This window comes from Rattus norvegicus, chromosome 1, assembly GCF_021556685.1.
Source record: "Rattus norvegicus strain SHRSP/BbbUtx chromosome 1, alternate assembly SHRSP_T2T, whole genome shotgun sequence".
NCBI lineage: Eukaryota > Metazoa > Chordata > Mammalia > Rodentia > Muridae > Rattus > Rattus norvegicus.
In genome coordinates this window covers 129,948,173-129,965,070 of record NC_141534.1, presented here as the reverse complement: position 1 = coordinate 129,965,070, position 16,898 = coordinate 129,948,173, and the positions used below count along the sequence as shown (strand labels likewise).

The window sequence follows — 16,898 nt, the reverse complement described above, 5'->3', positions numbered from 1 at the left end:
CGTACAGATCTCTGAGTTCAAGGTCAGTCTGCAGAGCAAGTTTCAGGACAGCCAAGCTTAGGCAGTGAAGGAAATCATCAAAAAACAGAAAGCTGGTGAAGATGTAATAGAACAGAGGGTCCATGTTCCACCCTAGCAAGCAGCAGAACTTGGCAGCTTTGGTCACATGGCTCTGACTGTAGAATCAAGAATAGAAAGCATTTGAATTACCCTAGATGCCTAGAACAAATGAAACTCAAGACGGATGATCAAAACGTGAATGCTTCACTCCTTCTTTAAAAGGGGAACAAGAATACCCTTGGCAGGGAAGAGAGAGGCAAAGATTAAAACAGAGACTGAAGGAACACCCATTCAGAGCCTGCCCCACATGTGGCCCATACATATACAGCCACCCAATTAGACAAGATGGATGAAGCAAAGAAGTGCAGACCGACAGGAGCCGGATGTAGATCGCTCCTGAGAGACACAGCCAGAATACAGCAAATACAGAGGCGAATACCAGCAGCATACCACTGAACTGAGAATAGAACCCCCGTTGAAGGAATCAGAGAAAGAACTGGAAGAGCTTGAAGGGGCTCGAGACCCCATATGTACAACAATGCCAAGCAACCAGAGCTTCCAGGGACTAAGCCACTAACTAAAGACTATACATGGACTGACCCTGGACTCTGACCCCATAGGTAGCAATGAATATCCTAGTAAGAGCACCAGTGGAAGGGGAAGCCCTGGGTCCTGCTAAGACTGAACCCCCAGTGAACTAGACTGGTGGGGGGAGGGCGGCAATGGGGGGAGGGTTGGGAGGGGAACACCCATAAGGAAGGGGAGGGGGGAGGGGGATGTTTGCCCGGAACCCGGGAAAGGGAATAACACTCGAAATGTATATAAGAAATACTCAAGTTAATAAAAAAAAAAAAAGAAAGAAAAAAAAAAAAAGAATAGAAAGCATTATGGAATCTCCCTTGACAACTAAGGAAAGCTGCTGAGGCCAGATGTGTGGCAGGGTTGTTCCTTTGTGGAGGCCTAGAGAAGCTATTGTGTGAAGCTGTGAAGGTGAGGTGTATATTGCCTTGGAGACTTCAGGATGTTAGAGATACCAGAGCCTGCTGAGGAAATCTACTAAAAAAAGAGTGGAACCAGCCCAAGAGAAAGAAGTGTGTTGTAGTCAACAAAGAAGTTGGAGATCTGAAGAGCATTTTGACGTAAGACATGGAGAGGCAGAGTTTAGAGATTGCCCAGCTGGTTTTCAGTTTTGCTTTGGTCCAGTGTTTCCTCACTGTGCTCCTTCTCTACGTTTTGGGATGGTAATGTATATCCTGTGCCATGATGTGTTGAAGTATGTGATCTGCTTTTTTATTTTGATTTTGTAAGCGATTACAGTCAAGAGAGTGCATTAATCTCAGAAAAGACTTTGAACTTTGGTCTTTTAAACATTGTTGAGACTGTGATAGACTATGGGGACTTCTGAAGTTGGACTAAATGCAGTTTGCATTATGCTATGGCTACAAGCCTATGGAGGCCAGGGAGTGGAATGTGGTGGTTTGAATTGACCCGCATAGACTCATGTGTTTGATTGCTTGGCCCATGGACTGTGGCCTTGTTGGAGTAGGTGTGGCCTTGTTGGAGTAGGTGTGGCCTTGTTGGAGTAGGTGTGGCCTTGTTAGAGTAGGTGTGGCCTTGTTGAAGTAGGTGTGGCCTTGTTGGAGGAAGTGTGCTACTGTGGGGGTGGGCTTTGAGGCGTCCTATGCTTACTCTCTGCCCAGTGTGCAAGTAGCCTTCTCCTGGCTGCCTTTGGGATTCAGTCCCCTTCTGTTGCCTTCGGATCAAGATGTAGAGCTCTTGGCTCCTTCAACACCGTGTCTGCCTGAAGGCTGGCATGTTTCCTGCCATGATGATAATGGAATTAAACCTCTGTAACCAGAAGCTAGCCCCAACTAAATATTTTCCTTTAGAAGCATCAGTGTGGTCATGTTGTCTCTTCACAGCAGTAAAACCCTAACTAAGACAAGGGAGCACACTTTCAAATGGTTCCCTGCGACATCTGGGTTCCAGTTGAGGAAAGTCTTAGTGGAGAACATTGCAGCTCTGAGCTTCAGGGAAGGAAAAGTTCCTACCAGACCATTTAAAACAACTGATTAGTATTTTCTGGACTGAAAAACAGTCAGAAGAATGAACCTCTGCCTTCTGCTTTCAACCTACAGTGTTGATGCCCTCTCAGGGTCATTGGGGGGTATGGATCCTCCTACTGCTATAAAACAAACATAATCCAGAAGCAAAGCAATGTCAATCAGACAAGGCCCTGGATGACCTTCATGGTTGTTGATGAAAGAAGCACGACAAGCAGGTAAGCCTGAATCCAGGGCACATCTTCCCAGGCAGAGAAGCCATATTCCTTTAGCATCATCAACTTCTGCTTCTGTTACATACCCAAGGTCACTGATTCATAAACAGAAGAGGTTTGGGCTGGACCTGTAGCTCAGTACTGTCAAATAAAGAAACAAATACAAGAAGAGGTGGTTTGGACCCAGCTTTGGAAGCTGCCTTCTCTTATGGATTGGTTGAGTTGCCCTGGAGTGTGGAGAGAAGCATCATGGTGGACTCTGGTGCAGTCGCTCACTTCATGGTTGGAAAGACACAAGAGGAGAAGATTGTAGCCCTGCTCCTTTCCAATGGTACCTCTAGCAGTCTAACTTCTTGTCCATTTCTGACAGAGCAAACTGTGGACTAAGCAGACTATGCAGACTTCTGGGAGGGGAATTCCAGGTCCAAATTACAGCACCCTCCATTTTAGAAGGGATCCCCCCGTCCCCGTAATCAGCTGTGAGGGGATGGAGGCACAGTGGTCAGGGCCTGTAAGCTGGCTGTGGAAAGGAGATCTCTGTGTCGCTTTGTAAATGATATTCTCTGCCCCTGCAACCATGGGCTCTATTTATACATTTCTGCTTAAGCAATGAGGATGGCGGGTGATGTCATAGAGTAGGCTGCCCATGCCCCTGAGTCTCAAGTGCCTCCTCACACAGGATTTTTTTTTAAAACATGCCTCCAAAAGTTTCAAGATATCTGGAAGATCGGTCCCCATACTTTCCTGTATGTTCATCTGTTACTGTAATTCCTTGTCATTAACCTTGCAAGCCTATTTCATCCGTATGGATGTAGCTGGTCGGATTAGGCTGGTTCCTTGTCTACTGTTTAGTCATGGTGCCAGGAGGATAGGGGTCTGAGGGGTAAGGTTGTGTCTTAAAGTATGCAAGTTAGGGCTAGAATCAGTCATCAGTTCCCATGACATGGCTGTGGCCACCACAGCGTGGACAAGAGGTGGCCTGGTGAGTAGCTCTCATTGTTGTTATGACTCCTAAATGAAAGACTGTGCTTTCCTCTCCTGCCTAAGTCCCTTCTGGAACCTTCCAGCAGGAAGATGGAAGCTGAGACTCTTGGAGACTTTGCAAGCCACTGAATCAACACAAATAAAGTCATCATTACTCTACTGTTTGTGGAACTGAATCCTTTATTAAAGAAAACTAGTTTTTTTTTTTTTAAAGAAAATAGTGGGATAGTGGGACCAGGGGGATAATGCATGGAACCCAGGACCTTCTTAGGAGAAGCTTCAACGAAGTCCATGACCCTGCATAAAAGTTAATAGCAAACTGGCATCCAACAAATGGCCTTTGAAGACTCACATTCTTCAGGAACGAAAGTCTAGATCAGCAACCAGGAAAGAGAGCAATAAGAACAAAGGAAACATGAGAGAGTTATAGAATAGGGAATTTAGGGATGATTTCCAGGATCCAATGAGCTATAAAAGAGGTATTTCTTCTTCTTCTTCTTCTTCTTCTTCTTCTTCTTCTTCTTCTTCTTCTTCTTCTTCTTCTTCTTCTTCTTCTTCTTCTTCTTCTTCTTCTTCTTCTTCTTCCTCTTCCTCCTCCTCCTCTTCTTCTTTTCTTCTATTTTTCCTTCTTCATCTACTTCTCCTCTCTCTGTCTCTTACTCTATCTCTGTTTCTCTCTCTGTATGTGTGTGTAGGTACACATATGCCTGCAAATCTACAGCTCCATATTTGCCTGCTGAAACCTCAGTATACATGGATCAAATATTCTGGTGAAAAATATCTCCATGATCAGACATGTTCTTGAGTGGCTCTTCTGCACACTGTGTGGAATATAGCATTACTAAGTATTTACATATAATGACAACATATAACATTATTTAGTATCAAGCCCTATAAGTCTAGTGATTTAAAGGCTGCGGAAGATGTGCAAAGGCTCTGTGTAAACACTGTCACTTTATATAAAGGATTCGAACATCTGTGGCAGATTTGAGGGCGTGCTGGAACCAGCCCTTCCGACATGGGGACAACTGTGCACTGTGCACACTGTGGGTATGTGGCAAGACACACACAGAGGGCTTGCTTCACTTTCTGTCACCGTTGTCCTAGCAACGCCTCTTCCCTTTCCAGCTGCAATTTGTTCCAGTTTGTTCCCTCCATATAGAAGAATCTTTCAGAGATTATCAACAACTTGTGCTCACATATCAGAGCCCAGTGCTGTGAGCCGTGTCTTCTGGGCCCCATAGGTTAGAGCCCTTGCTGAGCAGGGCTCCTTCTCCTGTCCCACAGGTATGGGTCCCCCCACTCTGTAGAGCCCCCTCCTTTTTGCTAATGTGGAAAGAGGGACTGAACTCGGGGTCTCACACACTAGGCAAATGCTTTGTCGTCGAGCTAAAGCTGCCTCCTGGAGGCTTTTCTCTGTAACCTCTGCTCCCTGTTTTAGTTTTCAGTCTTCTCACGTTAGCTTGACCGGTTCTCCCTATTAAAATCCCTCTTTAAAGTAACAGAGACATCCTTTTCTCTAAAAGGGTTTATTTTTATTGATGTGTGTGTGTGTGTGTGTGTGTGTGTGTGTGTGTGTGTGTGTGTACGCATGCTCATGCATGTATGTGTCTGCAAGGAGAGGGCATCCAATCCCCTAACTTTAGAGTTACAAGCAATTATGAGATACCCAACACGGGTGCTGGGAACTGAACTAGGTCTTGTGGAAGAGCAGTAATCACTCTTAACCACTGAGCCATCTCTCCAGCTCCCTGAGGCATCTTTGTTTTTCAAATGATATATGTATTTCATGGCATGGTTAAGATCTCTCTCTCTCTCTCTCTCTCTCTCTCTCTCTCTCTCTCTCTCTCTGTGTGTGTGTGTGTGTGTGTGTGTGTGTTCAAAATAGAAACTGAGAGTCAGGATTAGTTAGCTAGTGCCTCCCTCAGTTCTGTGACCTTTTAAGCACCTTTCTGGATTTCCAATGAGAAGCCAGACTTCTGGTGTGGGACTTTCTGCCAGCCAGAGGAACTGAGAAGACTCTTGTATATCTTAGTGTGGGAGACTATCAGAACCAGACATGATGGGAGCTTACTGGCCTCAACTGGACCTGGGGTAAATAGGCTCTTGTGTAAGAGAACCCTACAGGCTAGCCTAGATCATTCTAATACTCTTCCGTTTGTACTAATTCACCCTCCTGGCTCATGGAAGCCAGATGAGGATCTCTGGGTCAGCTTTCCTGGATTGGCAGTTCCTATCAGGCAGGGGCCTAGCTCCTGTGGACTGGCAGAGTGCCCTGAGAGCACACATCCTTATACCAGGCAGATTTAGGTTCAAATCCTCATTCTGTAACTTGCTGTGCCAAACTCCATTATTCTCATCTATAAGATGAAGAAGCTTTTGATTTCTCGCTCGAAGGCTGTTGTATAGACTGGATCCCACCCTGGGCAGGATGCGCCATGCCCTGTGGGGCCGTCCAGTGCAAGGTAGGGGAGGGGAGGTCACCACAACCTCCATCACTGCCCCAGTGCTGAGCACAGGGCACAACATACGATGGGCACTGGACGCATGTATCTGAGTCTTGGCACAATTCTGTGCCTGAGAGAGGGCCAGGACTCTGTCCTCTTTCCAAGGAGGGAAGGACATTTCTTTAGTTCTACTCTGTGGAAATCAGAAAAGCACAAACCAAATTCTGTCACGTGTGCAGTCGTATCTTTTTGTTTAGCCTCACAGCCCCTCGTGATTGATTATATGTCAAGGACCTCTTCAGTTTTCATCCATGCAAGGCATGTCCTGAGCATTTGCAAAAAGTAATCCTGGGATTCACATTTCATCTAAAGGGAAAAACACTTTCCCCTTTAACCTGGCGCATGCACGTGCCCATCTCAACCTTCTGTTAGGCCACGAAGACTTTTTAAAATCTGTTTTATATTATTATTGTCATTGCTATTATTATATCGTGTGTGCGTGCACGCCTGCCTACACTGGCAGGCACTTGGAGCTTAGAGGACAGTGTTTTGGAATTGGCTCTCTCCTACCTTCACATGGGTTCCAGGGTTGGAACGCAGGTCATCCTGTTAAGAAGCAAGTGCTTTTACTTGCTGAGCCATCTCCTGGGCTTCGTGATGATTTGTTCTGATGGCCTCTTGTCAGGTGCATAGGAATGGGTGAGCAAGTAAGTAGGTCAACTCATGCTTTACAAACATGTTAATTTTATTGTTTAGGCATCAAAACTTCTCTGTATCAAGTAATGGAGAAGCCATGTCACATGGGTTACAGAGCTATTTTTACTTGAAATAATCTTTCATAAAAGAAAGAAATTAAATACTGTTTTTCTATAAAAAGTGCAGTAGTTGTTACTGGAAGTTTTCCAAAATGAAAGCAAGGTCTACTACATATTGCAAAAATTGGTTCAGGGCTTCAGTACTTTACAAAGGAATGACCCCATCACCTTAGACAGCTCTTACAATGGGTTTCTCCACCAACAATGGACCAGACAGAAAAGAAGACTTGTATGGACTTAGCATAAACACTCACATGTGGGTAGAAACGGTTTTGAACAACGTGTTCGAAACATGATGATTTATGACCCATTTTTGACGTAGTGTTTTCCTTTGCCCAAGGTAACGAAATAGACAGAAAGAAAAGAAATCTATTTCATCCCCAAGTCAGTCACAGGAGAGGGAGGGAGGGAGGGAGGAGGAAGGAGAGGGAGAGAGAGAGAGAGAGAGAGAGAGAGAGAGAGAGAGAGAGAGAGAGAGAGAGAGAGAGATTTTCCAAGGTTAAATGGCCTTTTAAAGGAACTAGGCAAATACAGGGAAAGGAAGTCCTTGGTTATCATCAGCTTCAATGCCCCCAGTCACAAGGAGGCTAATTGGTTAAAAATGAAGATGGGTGGGGTGCAGGCTCTGTAGATGAGGCAGTGATGGGTCACCAAGCTTAGTCCCTGCTTGGACTCAGTTGAGCCTGCTTTCTGCTCCTAAGTGTTCCTTTATTTATGTCACTGAGGGTCCAGTGTGTGCCACCTGGGGTTGTGGCAGAGCCAAGCTCCGTGGACTGCATACTGGCTCTGTTGGAGGAAGGTTGGTCTCTGTGCACTGGGGTCTTAGACATAGCTGGTCTGTTTTGTACGCTCGCGCCTACACAACAGCTTGGGTCGTGAGTGCTGACCAACTGCTCCACTCTCTCCCTGCCAAGTCGTAATTTGACCTCGATGTGCTCATACAGAGGCTGAGAGCTGGGAAGCTCCTAGGCACTTGCCAAGGAGCCCAGTATCCTCTGGGAAGTCACTTTCTCTTTGTGTCTCGGCAGGAGCAGGGGCCCAAGCTGTTTGGGCAGCAATGAAGTAAATACTATATATTTGGCAATTCAAGTATGGGCCCATTCGCACAGCCAGACAGATGTAGAGGGATTTATGAGGGTCACACCCAAGAGGAACCCTAAAGTATGGCATCCAGGAGATGAAGGCAAGAACCACAGAAGAGGGTTAAAGAGGACGCAGCCACAAGAGGGTAAAGGTCCAATGGGCAGCTTGTAACAGTATTTGCCAGTGATTCTTAGAGGAGAATGAATTTGGCCAAAGGACCAGGAAGTAAACAGTGTGGTTAGGTAGCTGTGAAAATACCTGGTAGAGGGAGCAGGCTCGGGGGCAGCAGTGCCCTAGGTGGGTGAGGTCACCTGTCAGAGCAGGACATCCCCATGCCCATGTGCCCATGGAGGTGTGTGTGGCTTGGCTCTGCCCTTCCAGTGCACAGCCATGTTGAACCCATTGAGTCCCAGGGGTCTTGTCTCCCACCCCTGCCCCAGATCACCAGAGTAATCAGTTACTTTCCTTCCACTAACCTGCATTTTGGTGACTGGAGAATAGATCCTTCATCTGGGCTAGGAGACCTGTGCCACTGTGTCTAGGATAGGAAGGACATAAAGATACCTAGGAACCAACTAGAAAAGCTTCTTTGGAATGGTTGGGGTCACCAATGACATCATAGGTATGATGGGGCTCTCCACAGCACATCTCCTATCAGCTGCCCAATATGGACTGATCTCACCCCTGTTTGACCCAAAGTGTCCCCTGCAAACAGCAGAGCACACTATCAGGAAGGGCTGGCCACAGGAGCCTCTCAGAGATGGCTGGTGACCACAGATGCTATCAGTGATACATTATCATTTCTAGTAACTTGGCATCTCCAGTCTTGACGAGCTAGGAAATATGCATTCCTAACCAGTCTACAGTTTTTAGATGTAAGGGAAGGAGAAAAACCAGGACTCGGTGAAGGATGAAACCAGCATTTTGTGGTGTCATATCAAACTAGTGATCCTATTTCTTTTTTTTTAACCAGTATGTATTTTACCTAGTGCTTGGAGTGTGCCGGGCACCTCTATAGGCACCAGAACACAGCAGTGAACAAGACACACGAGAAGTCCTGCCTACATGGAGCTTACGTTCTGCAGGGACCTGGGGTCTATGGCATAGTGAGTAAATGAGTGGTTAATACACACAGTGGTCAGCGGCTGGGAGAGGAAGCTGGCCATGGTATCAAGGGTGGGATGTGTTAGCCTCTTAAGTAACAACGTTGGAGAAGGCCTTGCTGGAGGGTGGAGGTGAAGCAAAGCTGAGCAGGCTGTGATGGACAGAAGAAATAACGTGCAAAGGCCCTGGGGCCAGAGGGTGCCTGACCACTGTTGACGGCCCAGTCTCGGGCCAAGAACATAATTGGACTGGGCAGGGTTTGTAAGGTCTCGGCTTTTACTATGTTAAGGGAAAATGAATTGTCATGGAAAGCCATCCTTCAGAATGCAGAAAGAGATTCTGAACAGAGACGATTTCACTGCTCATTTCCAATGTATCACCGGGTTGCTTTGGTCTGGGCAATTTCCATGTATATTCATCCTTAAAACCAACTAGTATTTTTCACCTTACGCCGGATGGGTTAGATGCATGCACATGCACATCCTTGAGCTGCTCTTTGGAGGATAAAGGTATAGAGGTGTGCGTCACTTCATAGATACAAACGTAGGATTTGTGAGCTTTGTTTTTAAAGTTTTGCAAGCTTATTAGAAATAGCCACATTACTGACTGGAGATGACGGCTTCTGTGCTTGTCTTGTAATCACACAGTGCATATCCGTACAGATTATTCATTCCTGCAGATGCCCCGGCATCTCTGTAGGGTGACCCCTCACTCTTCTCTCTGGGTGGGGGTTAGGCTGGGTCTTCGGGGAAAGCCTGTGCAGTACTGATCTATCTCACCCTGTGTTGGGAACTCTCTCACAGATTGTCTTGTCTGTGTTGGGAGCTGTCCTGAGAGTCTTGTCTTGCTTAGAGGCATTCCTCACAGTGCAGGTCTGTCTGGGGTTAGACACTCCCAGCATCGCTGTGGAGTATGTGGCCTTTACGATGAATTTCCTTGGACCTAGTCCTGTTAGAACAAGGTAACACTTCAGAACCAGGCCTTAGGTCAACAGAACTGGTGCTGCCCAGTAAACCTGGGCAATAGGCAGGATCTGAAGCCAACAAGGAGGAAACTGAGGTCCCTGCCCTGAAGATCTATATCCATATGGATTGTTGACATTAGCAAAGACAGCAGGGTACTCAGTGGTCTTGATGGCTGCTACTTTAAAGCTTTTGGGAAGGGTCTGCCTGTTTCCTGATGCTAGGAGTAGTGGCCACATCTGGATTTTTCACAGTGTGTCTCTTTGGGGGCCAAGAACCGGAGAGACTGTCAGCTGGAGCTCACAGTCCCCTATCTCAAGGCAGTTAAGGTCAGAGCTGGCTCACTCAGACACCAAAGTCCTTTCTCACTTACTAGAAGCCCTGGAACATTACCACAGGGTTTGAGAATAAAGAAGTCCTCACAAGGGCAGAGCATGTCACAAACAAAGAAACCTCAAACAGGAGGTAGGTGCCTTCTGTCTCTACATAAACAATAAAGATTCTCACACAACTGTCACAGTCGTCGTCGTCGTCTTCTTCCTCCTCCTCCTCCTCCTCCTCTTCCTCCTCCTCCTCCTCCTCCTCCTCCTCCTCCTCCTCCTCCTTCTTCTTCTTCTTCTTCTTCTCTTTTGTTTTTTTTTCTCCACAAATTTTCCCAACACTGATATCTACAGTCCTGACCCTCTCCTTGTTTGTTTGCTTTTTTGTTGTTGTTTTCAATGTGGAATATATTTTGGTGGGGAAGGTCTGTTTCTACAGTTAGAAGAGTTTGCAAAATAAACTTATGGTTGCTAAAGAAGAGCCTTGTCTTACAAGCTGGCCTTGCTCCAGAGAATTGGGTGGGGGGACTGCACGGGTGGGGTGGGGGTGGGGGACCCTCTAGTATGAATGCTTTCATCTTCTGTCATGTTGAGCTACTTAGGACAAAAAGCTACCAGAATCTCTAAGTTAAGGGATTTTGGAAAACGTTAACTTTGTAAAACAATAGGTTTTACTGACTGGCAAGGGGGCACAGTTACTTAGTGACAGAGTTTTCATTAATAGGAATGGTTGCAGCACCACGAACCCATACACAGGAAAAACAAAAACCAAACCAAACCAAACCGAACCACACCAAACCAAACCACACCACACCAAACCAAACCACACCAAACCAAACCAAACCAAAGCAAACTGACTGCTCAGTTTAAAAGAAGAAAACATTTACACAGTCCCAGTTTCAGAGGGTTCACATAAAAGCACGGATACTCCACAATCACATGGTGTAGCCCTGTCCACCTCTTCTAAGGGACAACTCTGTGAAATTAAGGGTGCGAGATATTGCTCTGTGGCGCCTTCTCAGAATCATATAAAGATAATTTCTACAGTACCATTTAACGTTGGCTTGTCAAACTTGAACGCAACAGCACATAACATCTACAAACAGAATAGACTGAAAAACTATGTCTCTTGTTCATTCATTCCCAGGCAAGGCTTGTGAAGGAAATGTGAAGTGAACTTCTGAAACAATCTCCACGGGGGGTTAGAAATGCCTGGGATTCTTTTGAACATTTGCTGTTGCTTAGAGATACCCATCCCTGTCAGAAAGTCCGGGCAGATCCGATGGGGAACCCTCCTCACTACTGGTACGGGCAGTGTCTCTCAATGCAGCAGCTGGGTTTGCTGTTCTCCTCTTCCTTGCCCCATAAAGGGCTGCCAAGCCAAGGAGGGCTGTTAGCAAATGTAGCCCATCCTGTTTCTACTCACTAAGCCTGGCCCGGGAATGTGGTAGCCGGTTCTTTCGGGCATCCCGAAGCCGGTTTTGTGTGCACAGAAACCACACGTTCACATCGCACGGCCCTTCTCACTTACCCTGTTTTAACACTGCACAGAAGCTGGATTTCTCACAGAAGGCAATGGCTATTCTTAAACACAGGGGCTGTTTGGATTGGGCTCCCAGTTGGTGCTCCACCTTCTCTAGTCCAGTGAGAACAAACTGAGGGGGACGGGGCCCTTTATTTGGCTAGAATAGTAGGGCTCCATTCTGGGTCTATGCCCTTGGTTCTTCTGCATGGAAGAGGGAGAAGTAACCTGGCTACGAAGGAGAAAGGAGTCTGCCATCATGCCTCAAGAGCACACAGCCACTGTCCTTTGGAGGGTTTCCTCTATGACAGCAAGTTACATTCATTCTCAACCTACCCTATTTATTTATTTATTTATTATTTTTTTTCCAGCAGAGCGCATGAAAAAGATAAAGGATTTGTATAGCTAGCTGTTTTAACATCACAGTATGAGAAAGACAAACATGAATTTCTCCCTCCAGCGTATAAGGACTGGGCTTCTGAATGGGAACGTTAGTCAGGTTGCTCTGAGAGAAGAGACAGAGTAGGTCACTGTGCTGGACTCGAAGGCTTCTGTGACCTACAGCTTTGGTGGGTGAAGCAGCTGCTCAGGTGTCCTGTTTAAAAGAAACTGTCCCCCCACCCCCAAAGCTGCCACAAACCCTCTCAGCGAGAGATTTTTGTGTTTTTTTGGGGAACTACTTTTTTTTCCTTCTAAGTAAAAAAAGAAACCCCAGTACTATCAGGAATATGAATATTAGTAATTACCACACATTTATAGTATCGTGTTCAGCACGAAAAGTAAGACTTTGAAAAGAACTTCTTAAAGATTCTATTTAATAAATAACTTTGATTTAAGGAACCACTTTATGCAAAAACTTGAATACATTACGGAAGATTCCTCAGGCTGTGGAATAATTAAAAACAAAAAAGAAATTACTCACAGGAGATACTCAGTTGTTTTATTATAATTTTCCAAACAAGTAAAAAAAAAAAAGATCCCTCCCCATCTTTTGAAAATTTTTATTTTTTGCTTTTGCTGCTCTGGATGTCACGGGATGAAGCATCCTTGCACGAGCTGGCTCCAGTGAAGGTGTAACCCCTCTCCTGTACTTTCTGAGGATAAGCAGGTGCTTTCTCTTCTCTTAGGGCTATTAGGGGCTGGTTAGTCTAAAGCTCTCACGGCTATAAAAGTATTGTTTTGTTAGTGAGGATTTCAGCCATCTTATCCATATTTCCTGGAAGCAAGCTCGCTAGCTCTTTCGAGAGGACTAGCTCCTCAGTGTCCTTGGCCAAGAACAGTGGTCTGCAGAGGTAATCTTGGAAGGAAGAGGCTGCATATTGCTGCTCAAAACAGGGTAGCTAAGGACACATTATTTTTTAAATTTTCCTCAAGAAATGTAGGAGGCACCAAAGAGGAGACTGCTCGGAGACTTGGCTGCTCCCTCAATGTGGCATGGAGCCAGGAGCAGGGCCGCTCTGGGAAGGGTCTCCACCAGCAGAGAGCCCTTTAACCTGGCTGAACCCTGACAGAGGCAGGTGGGTTAGGGGTGGTTTCCTTCCCTCCCGGCCTCTCTCAGCCCCTACACTATGGAAGGGGGCTAGGCTGGGTTCAAAGCAGCCCAATGGGGGCTGACACAGTGACCAAGGGGTCAATTCTGTCCCTTCCTTTGGGGCACGGATGTGATCACACCTCCTAAGGGGCCCTCCAGCGACAGTTCACTGTACATGTGTCTTCAAAGGAGACATGACCAGCCTATCATGCTGGCGAAGAGGTGGGCCGATCCGATTGGGAGTTCAGGACCCTGCTTTCTTACACCCCAATTGTCTCTGGGAAGCCCCTGTCACCTGAGCTGCCCGGCACTGAGAGCGATCGCTACACCTCACCATGCCCTGAGAGGTAGGTTGTCCGGTGCCCATTCTGTGGTCGCCCGCAGCTTGGATGGCAGTGTGAATGTTGTTGGAGCCGGGGGTGGTGTGGGGTGGTGTGGTGTGGTGTGGTGTGTGGGAGGAGGGTTTGCTTATGAGATGGAGGTGGGGAGTCCTAAGGGGCCAGCGTCAGCGGGTAGCAAGGTGCCTGCTGGAGGTCTCCAGGAACCCAGGTGGGAAGCAGGTAGGAGCAGCAGAGGAAGCTCCACCTCAGGCCGGGCTGCGTGTTTGCTTCTACACCCTGCGTGCTATCAACCGCACGCAAGTGACCGCTACTTGGAAGAGGTCAGTCCCTAGGTTAGGAAAAAAAAAAGCATGTAAAACACTCCCTTCTAAAAACAAAGGGCTGCGATTTTCTTTATTTCTCGTATAGAGGAACAAAAATACTCTTGCAATGGCTATTGAGTTTCCACAGGTACGAGGCAGATGCTAGGCTAGCACACCCACTTCCAACAGTATGACTTGTTTCCTATCCGTCTACTACCTGAGTGGCATCAGTGTAGGTTCAGGCACCATTAGGAACGTTTGACCAAACACGTACACGGCACTGACTGAGGAGGCGCCGGCCCTTCGGCTGACCAGAGCAAGTAAAAAAAGACCCACAGGATGGAAAAGCAGTCCTGGGCGCCTCAGGGTCGCGCAGCGCGCGCCTCGCGCCGCCGCCGCAGCTCCTCTCGGTAGCAGTAGGAGCAGAAGTGCTCGGTCTCCGCGCGCCCGTAGAACGCGCAGTTCTCCCGCTGACAGCGCCGCTGCGCGGGCCCGGGGCCTCCGCGACCGCACTCAGCGTTCGAGCGCGCGGCCGGCGCGTCGGCGTCGGCGAACTCCAGCCCGTCGCGGGCTGCGCCGAAGCCGTTGCTGTAGGTCTGCGACTTGTGCTCCGCGGGCCCCGGGGCGTCCGCTCCGCCGGGCGCCAGCGACTCCACTGTGTTGACCGTGCGCAGCGCGCTGCGCGCTGGGCTGTAGCTCTGCGACCACAGAGAGCGGTTCTGTTGCGGGTACGTGGCGCACGGCCGCAGCGCGCCCACAGTCGGCGCGCACGCCTCGTCCCGGGCTGCCGCCTGCACGTGGATGACGCTCTGGCGCGCGGGCGTGGGCGCGGGTGGGCTGCGGCCCGGAGTCGGTCCGCCTGTGCCGGGAGCCACGCGCCGTGCGCCGCCGCCCAGACCCGGGGACGCCGCGCCGCCCGCCGCACGAGTCGCCCGTGCGCTCCCTCCAGTCCCGGGGCTCGGCCGCTCCTTGAGCTTGAGCACCAGCTGCGTGGGCGGCGCGGCTGGCGGGCCTGGCGAGGCGCGCTCCGGGCCTGGCGCACCTTCTGCCTCTGGCCTGCGCGCCGGCCGCTTGGCCGTGGCGTTGGCGTTGGCGTTGGCTGCGGCGGCCGCGGCCGCGGCGTCCCGCCGCCGCTGTTCTTGCTCCGCGCTAAAGCGCTCCTGCGCGCTGGTCAGGTAGTAGCCGATCATCTCTTCGTGGAACTGGTGCCGGTGGCTGGTGAGCAGCAGGCCGGCGAAGATGAATTTGCGCTCGCCTTGCATGGCGGCGCGCAGGATGTTGAGGCTCAGCTTTACGTCCGTGCTGTACTTCCAGGCGTCGCTCCTTGACCCGCTGCCCTTGTCGGCGGGCGATGCTCCTGCCGCCTTGTCCGTGGGCGACGGCGTGGTCTTCTCCGACGGCGAGGTGCTAGCTGATGCTCCAGATTCCTCTTTGCTGCCCTTGCGCGACTTGGATTTTTTCTCCTTGTTGCGCTCGGTGCTGTCGCCGTTTTTGCCATTGGCAGAGTTGGCACGACCCATCTTACCGTGCACCAGGCCGCCCAGCCCGCCCATATTCTTCTTCAGCTTGATGCCCAGCGTCTTGCTGAAGCTGCCCAGCTTGTTGGCCACGGAGTCCGCGCGAGTCTTGTCCTTGTCCTTGCGCTGTTTCTCCTTCTCCTTGTCCTTACCATTCTTGCCGTTATTGCTGTTGGAGTTGCTGCACACAGAATCGCGGTCCGAGTCCAGCGATTCCGCCAGGGACTGTACATCCTCCCCTGCCGAGGCCGTTGGAGACTCTGGCTGTGCAAGGGGAGCCTGTGGAGAGGGAAGGCAGGAAAGGAAGGAGGTTACAGAAAAGCTGTCCCTATGTAGGCCAGAACACAGGTGGAGCGGAGACTGGGATACTGGAGCTTCTTTGTTGGGACTCTGCTGCTGTGGGGGTTGGGGAGTTGTCTATCAGAGAGGGATGGGGTGTTTATGGAATAGGAGCCCATTGAGCCCTGGTCTGTTGCAAGGGTGGAACACAGGCTTGCAGATGTTGGCAGAATGCTCTGGAAGGGACCTTCAGTGCCATCCTTTGAGGGAGGATGCATGAATTTTCTCCTGGAACCCATAGATTCCTGAAATTCTAGAATCCTGATGAATAGAGGCAGCATGCCCATAACCTAGCTGTGGGCATTCCAGAGCCTCAGGGTTTTGTAGAGAAACACTAGGTCCACACTCTGGCCTTCCTCCATGGCCACACTACTTAGAAACAGGTTCCAGGTCTCCATGTAAAGGCAGAGGCCAGCAAGTAAGACACATCTCTCCCACACAGATGTTTCTCTCCTTATTCCAAGCAGGGGCTACACACCTTCCCCTAAACCCCATTCTTAATCTTGGTTCCACCACTCCCTTTATCCAGCTATGACAAGTTACTTCAGGGGTTCCCTTCTCTAACTACAAATGTGGAATGCTAAGCTGAGAAGGATGCTGGAAATGGCTTCCAGTGAGGATGTGGGTCTCGTGGGAGGGCACTAGTGAAGGAATGCCATGGTGAATAACCCGGGCGACACTACTTGGGTGCAGCCAGGGAGGAGACTATGTAGAACATGGCCAGGCCATTCTCTGGAACAGGCGGCAAGCCTTAGAAGGCTTGGGAGGAGGGCATGCTGGGTAGCCAGCTGCCATAGGTTCTCCAAAGAGGGACCTTCCTGGTGAGGAGAATCATTGGGAAGGCAGCATCTTTTATGCCAGCATCAGGGTGTGTCAGGAACTAGTACATGCCTAAGCAGGCTTTTCTGGTCTTTAGAGAAGGGAGAAGCCATTGCTTCTCACTTTATTTTTGTCCTCTGCTCAAGCAGGTTCCAGAGGGATAAGCCTCTGTGGCTAGGTCAGTAAGTAAGGCTGGCAGAATTGTGCTGAGCACTTCCCAGGCAGAAATCCCTCCTTCCACTTGGCTTGCTAAGGACACTAAAGGGTGCAAGCTTCAAGGCTGAAACAGGGAACGGGGTCCCAGTAAACCTGGAGCCTAGGCTGTGTGCCCTTTAGCAGTGGGGTTGTCTGCTGAGCTTTGTACTTGATATCGAGGTCGCCAAGGTCTGGCCGAGCATCCTGCTTTTTGTAGGGCAAAGATTTGCCCAGCCGGAAGGTACTGATTATGGATCTAGGGTTGCTGCCGTTGCATAC

At 49.0% G+C, this 16,898-nt stretch overlaps 1 protein-coding gene across 1 annotated transcript in view; it reads right to left on the bottom strand.

Annotated features, from left to right (window-relative positions):
- Positions 1-6,496: 6,496 nt before the first annotated feature.
- The window catches only part of Otud7a (OTU deubiquitinase 7A), a 336,492-nt gene continuing 326,090 nt past the window's right edge, over positions 6,497-16,898 (bottom strand). Inside the window, 1 exon segment of the mRNA NM_001447212.1 lies at positions 6,497-15,545. Within this exon segment, the coding sequence (NP_001434141.1) occupies positions 14,112-15,545 (1,434 nt within the window). The 3' untranslated portion in view covers positions 6,497-14,111.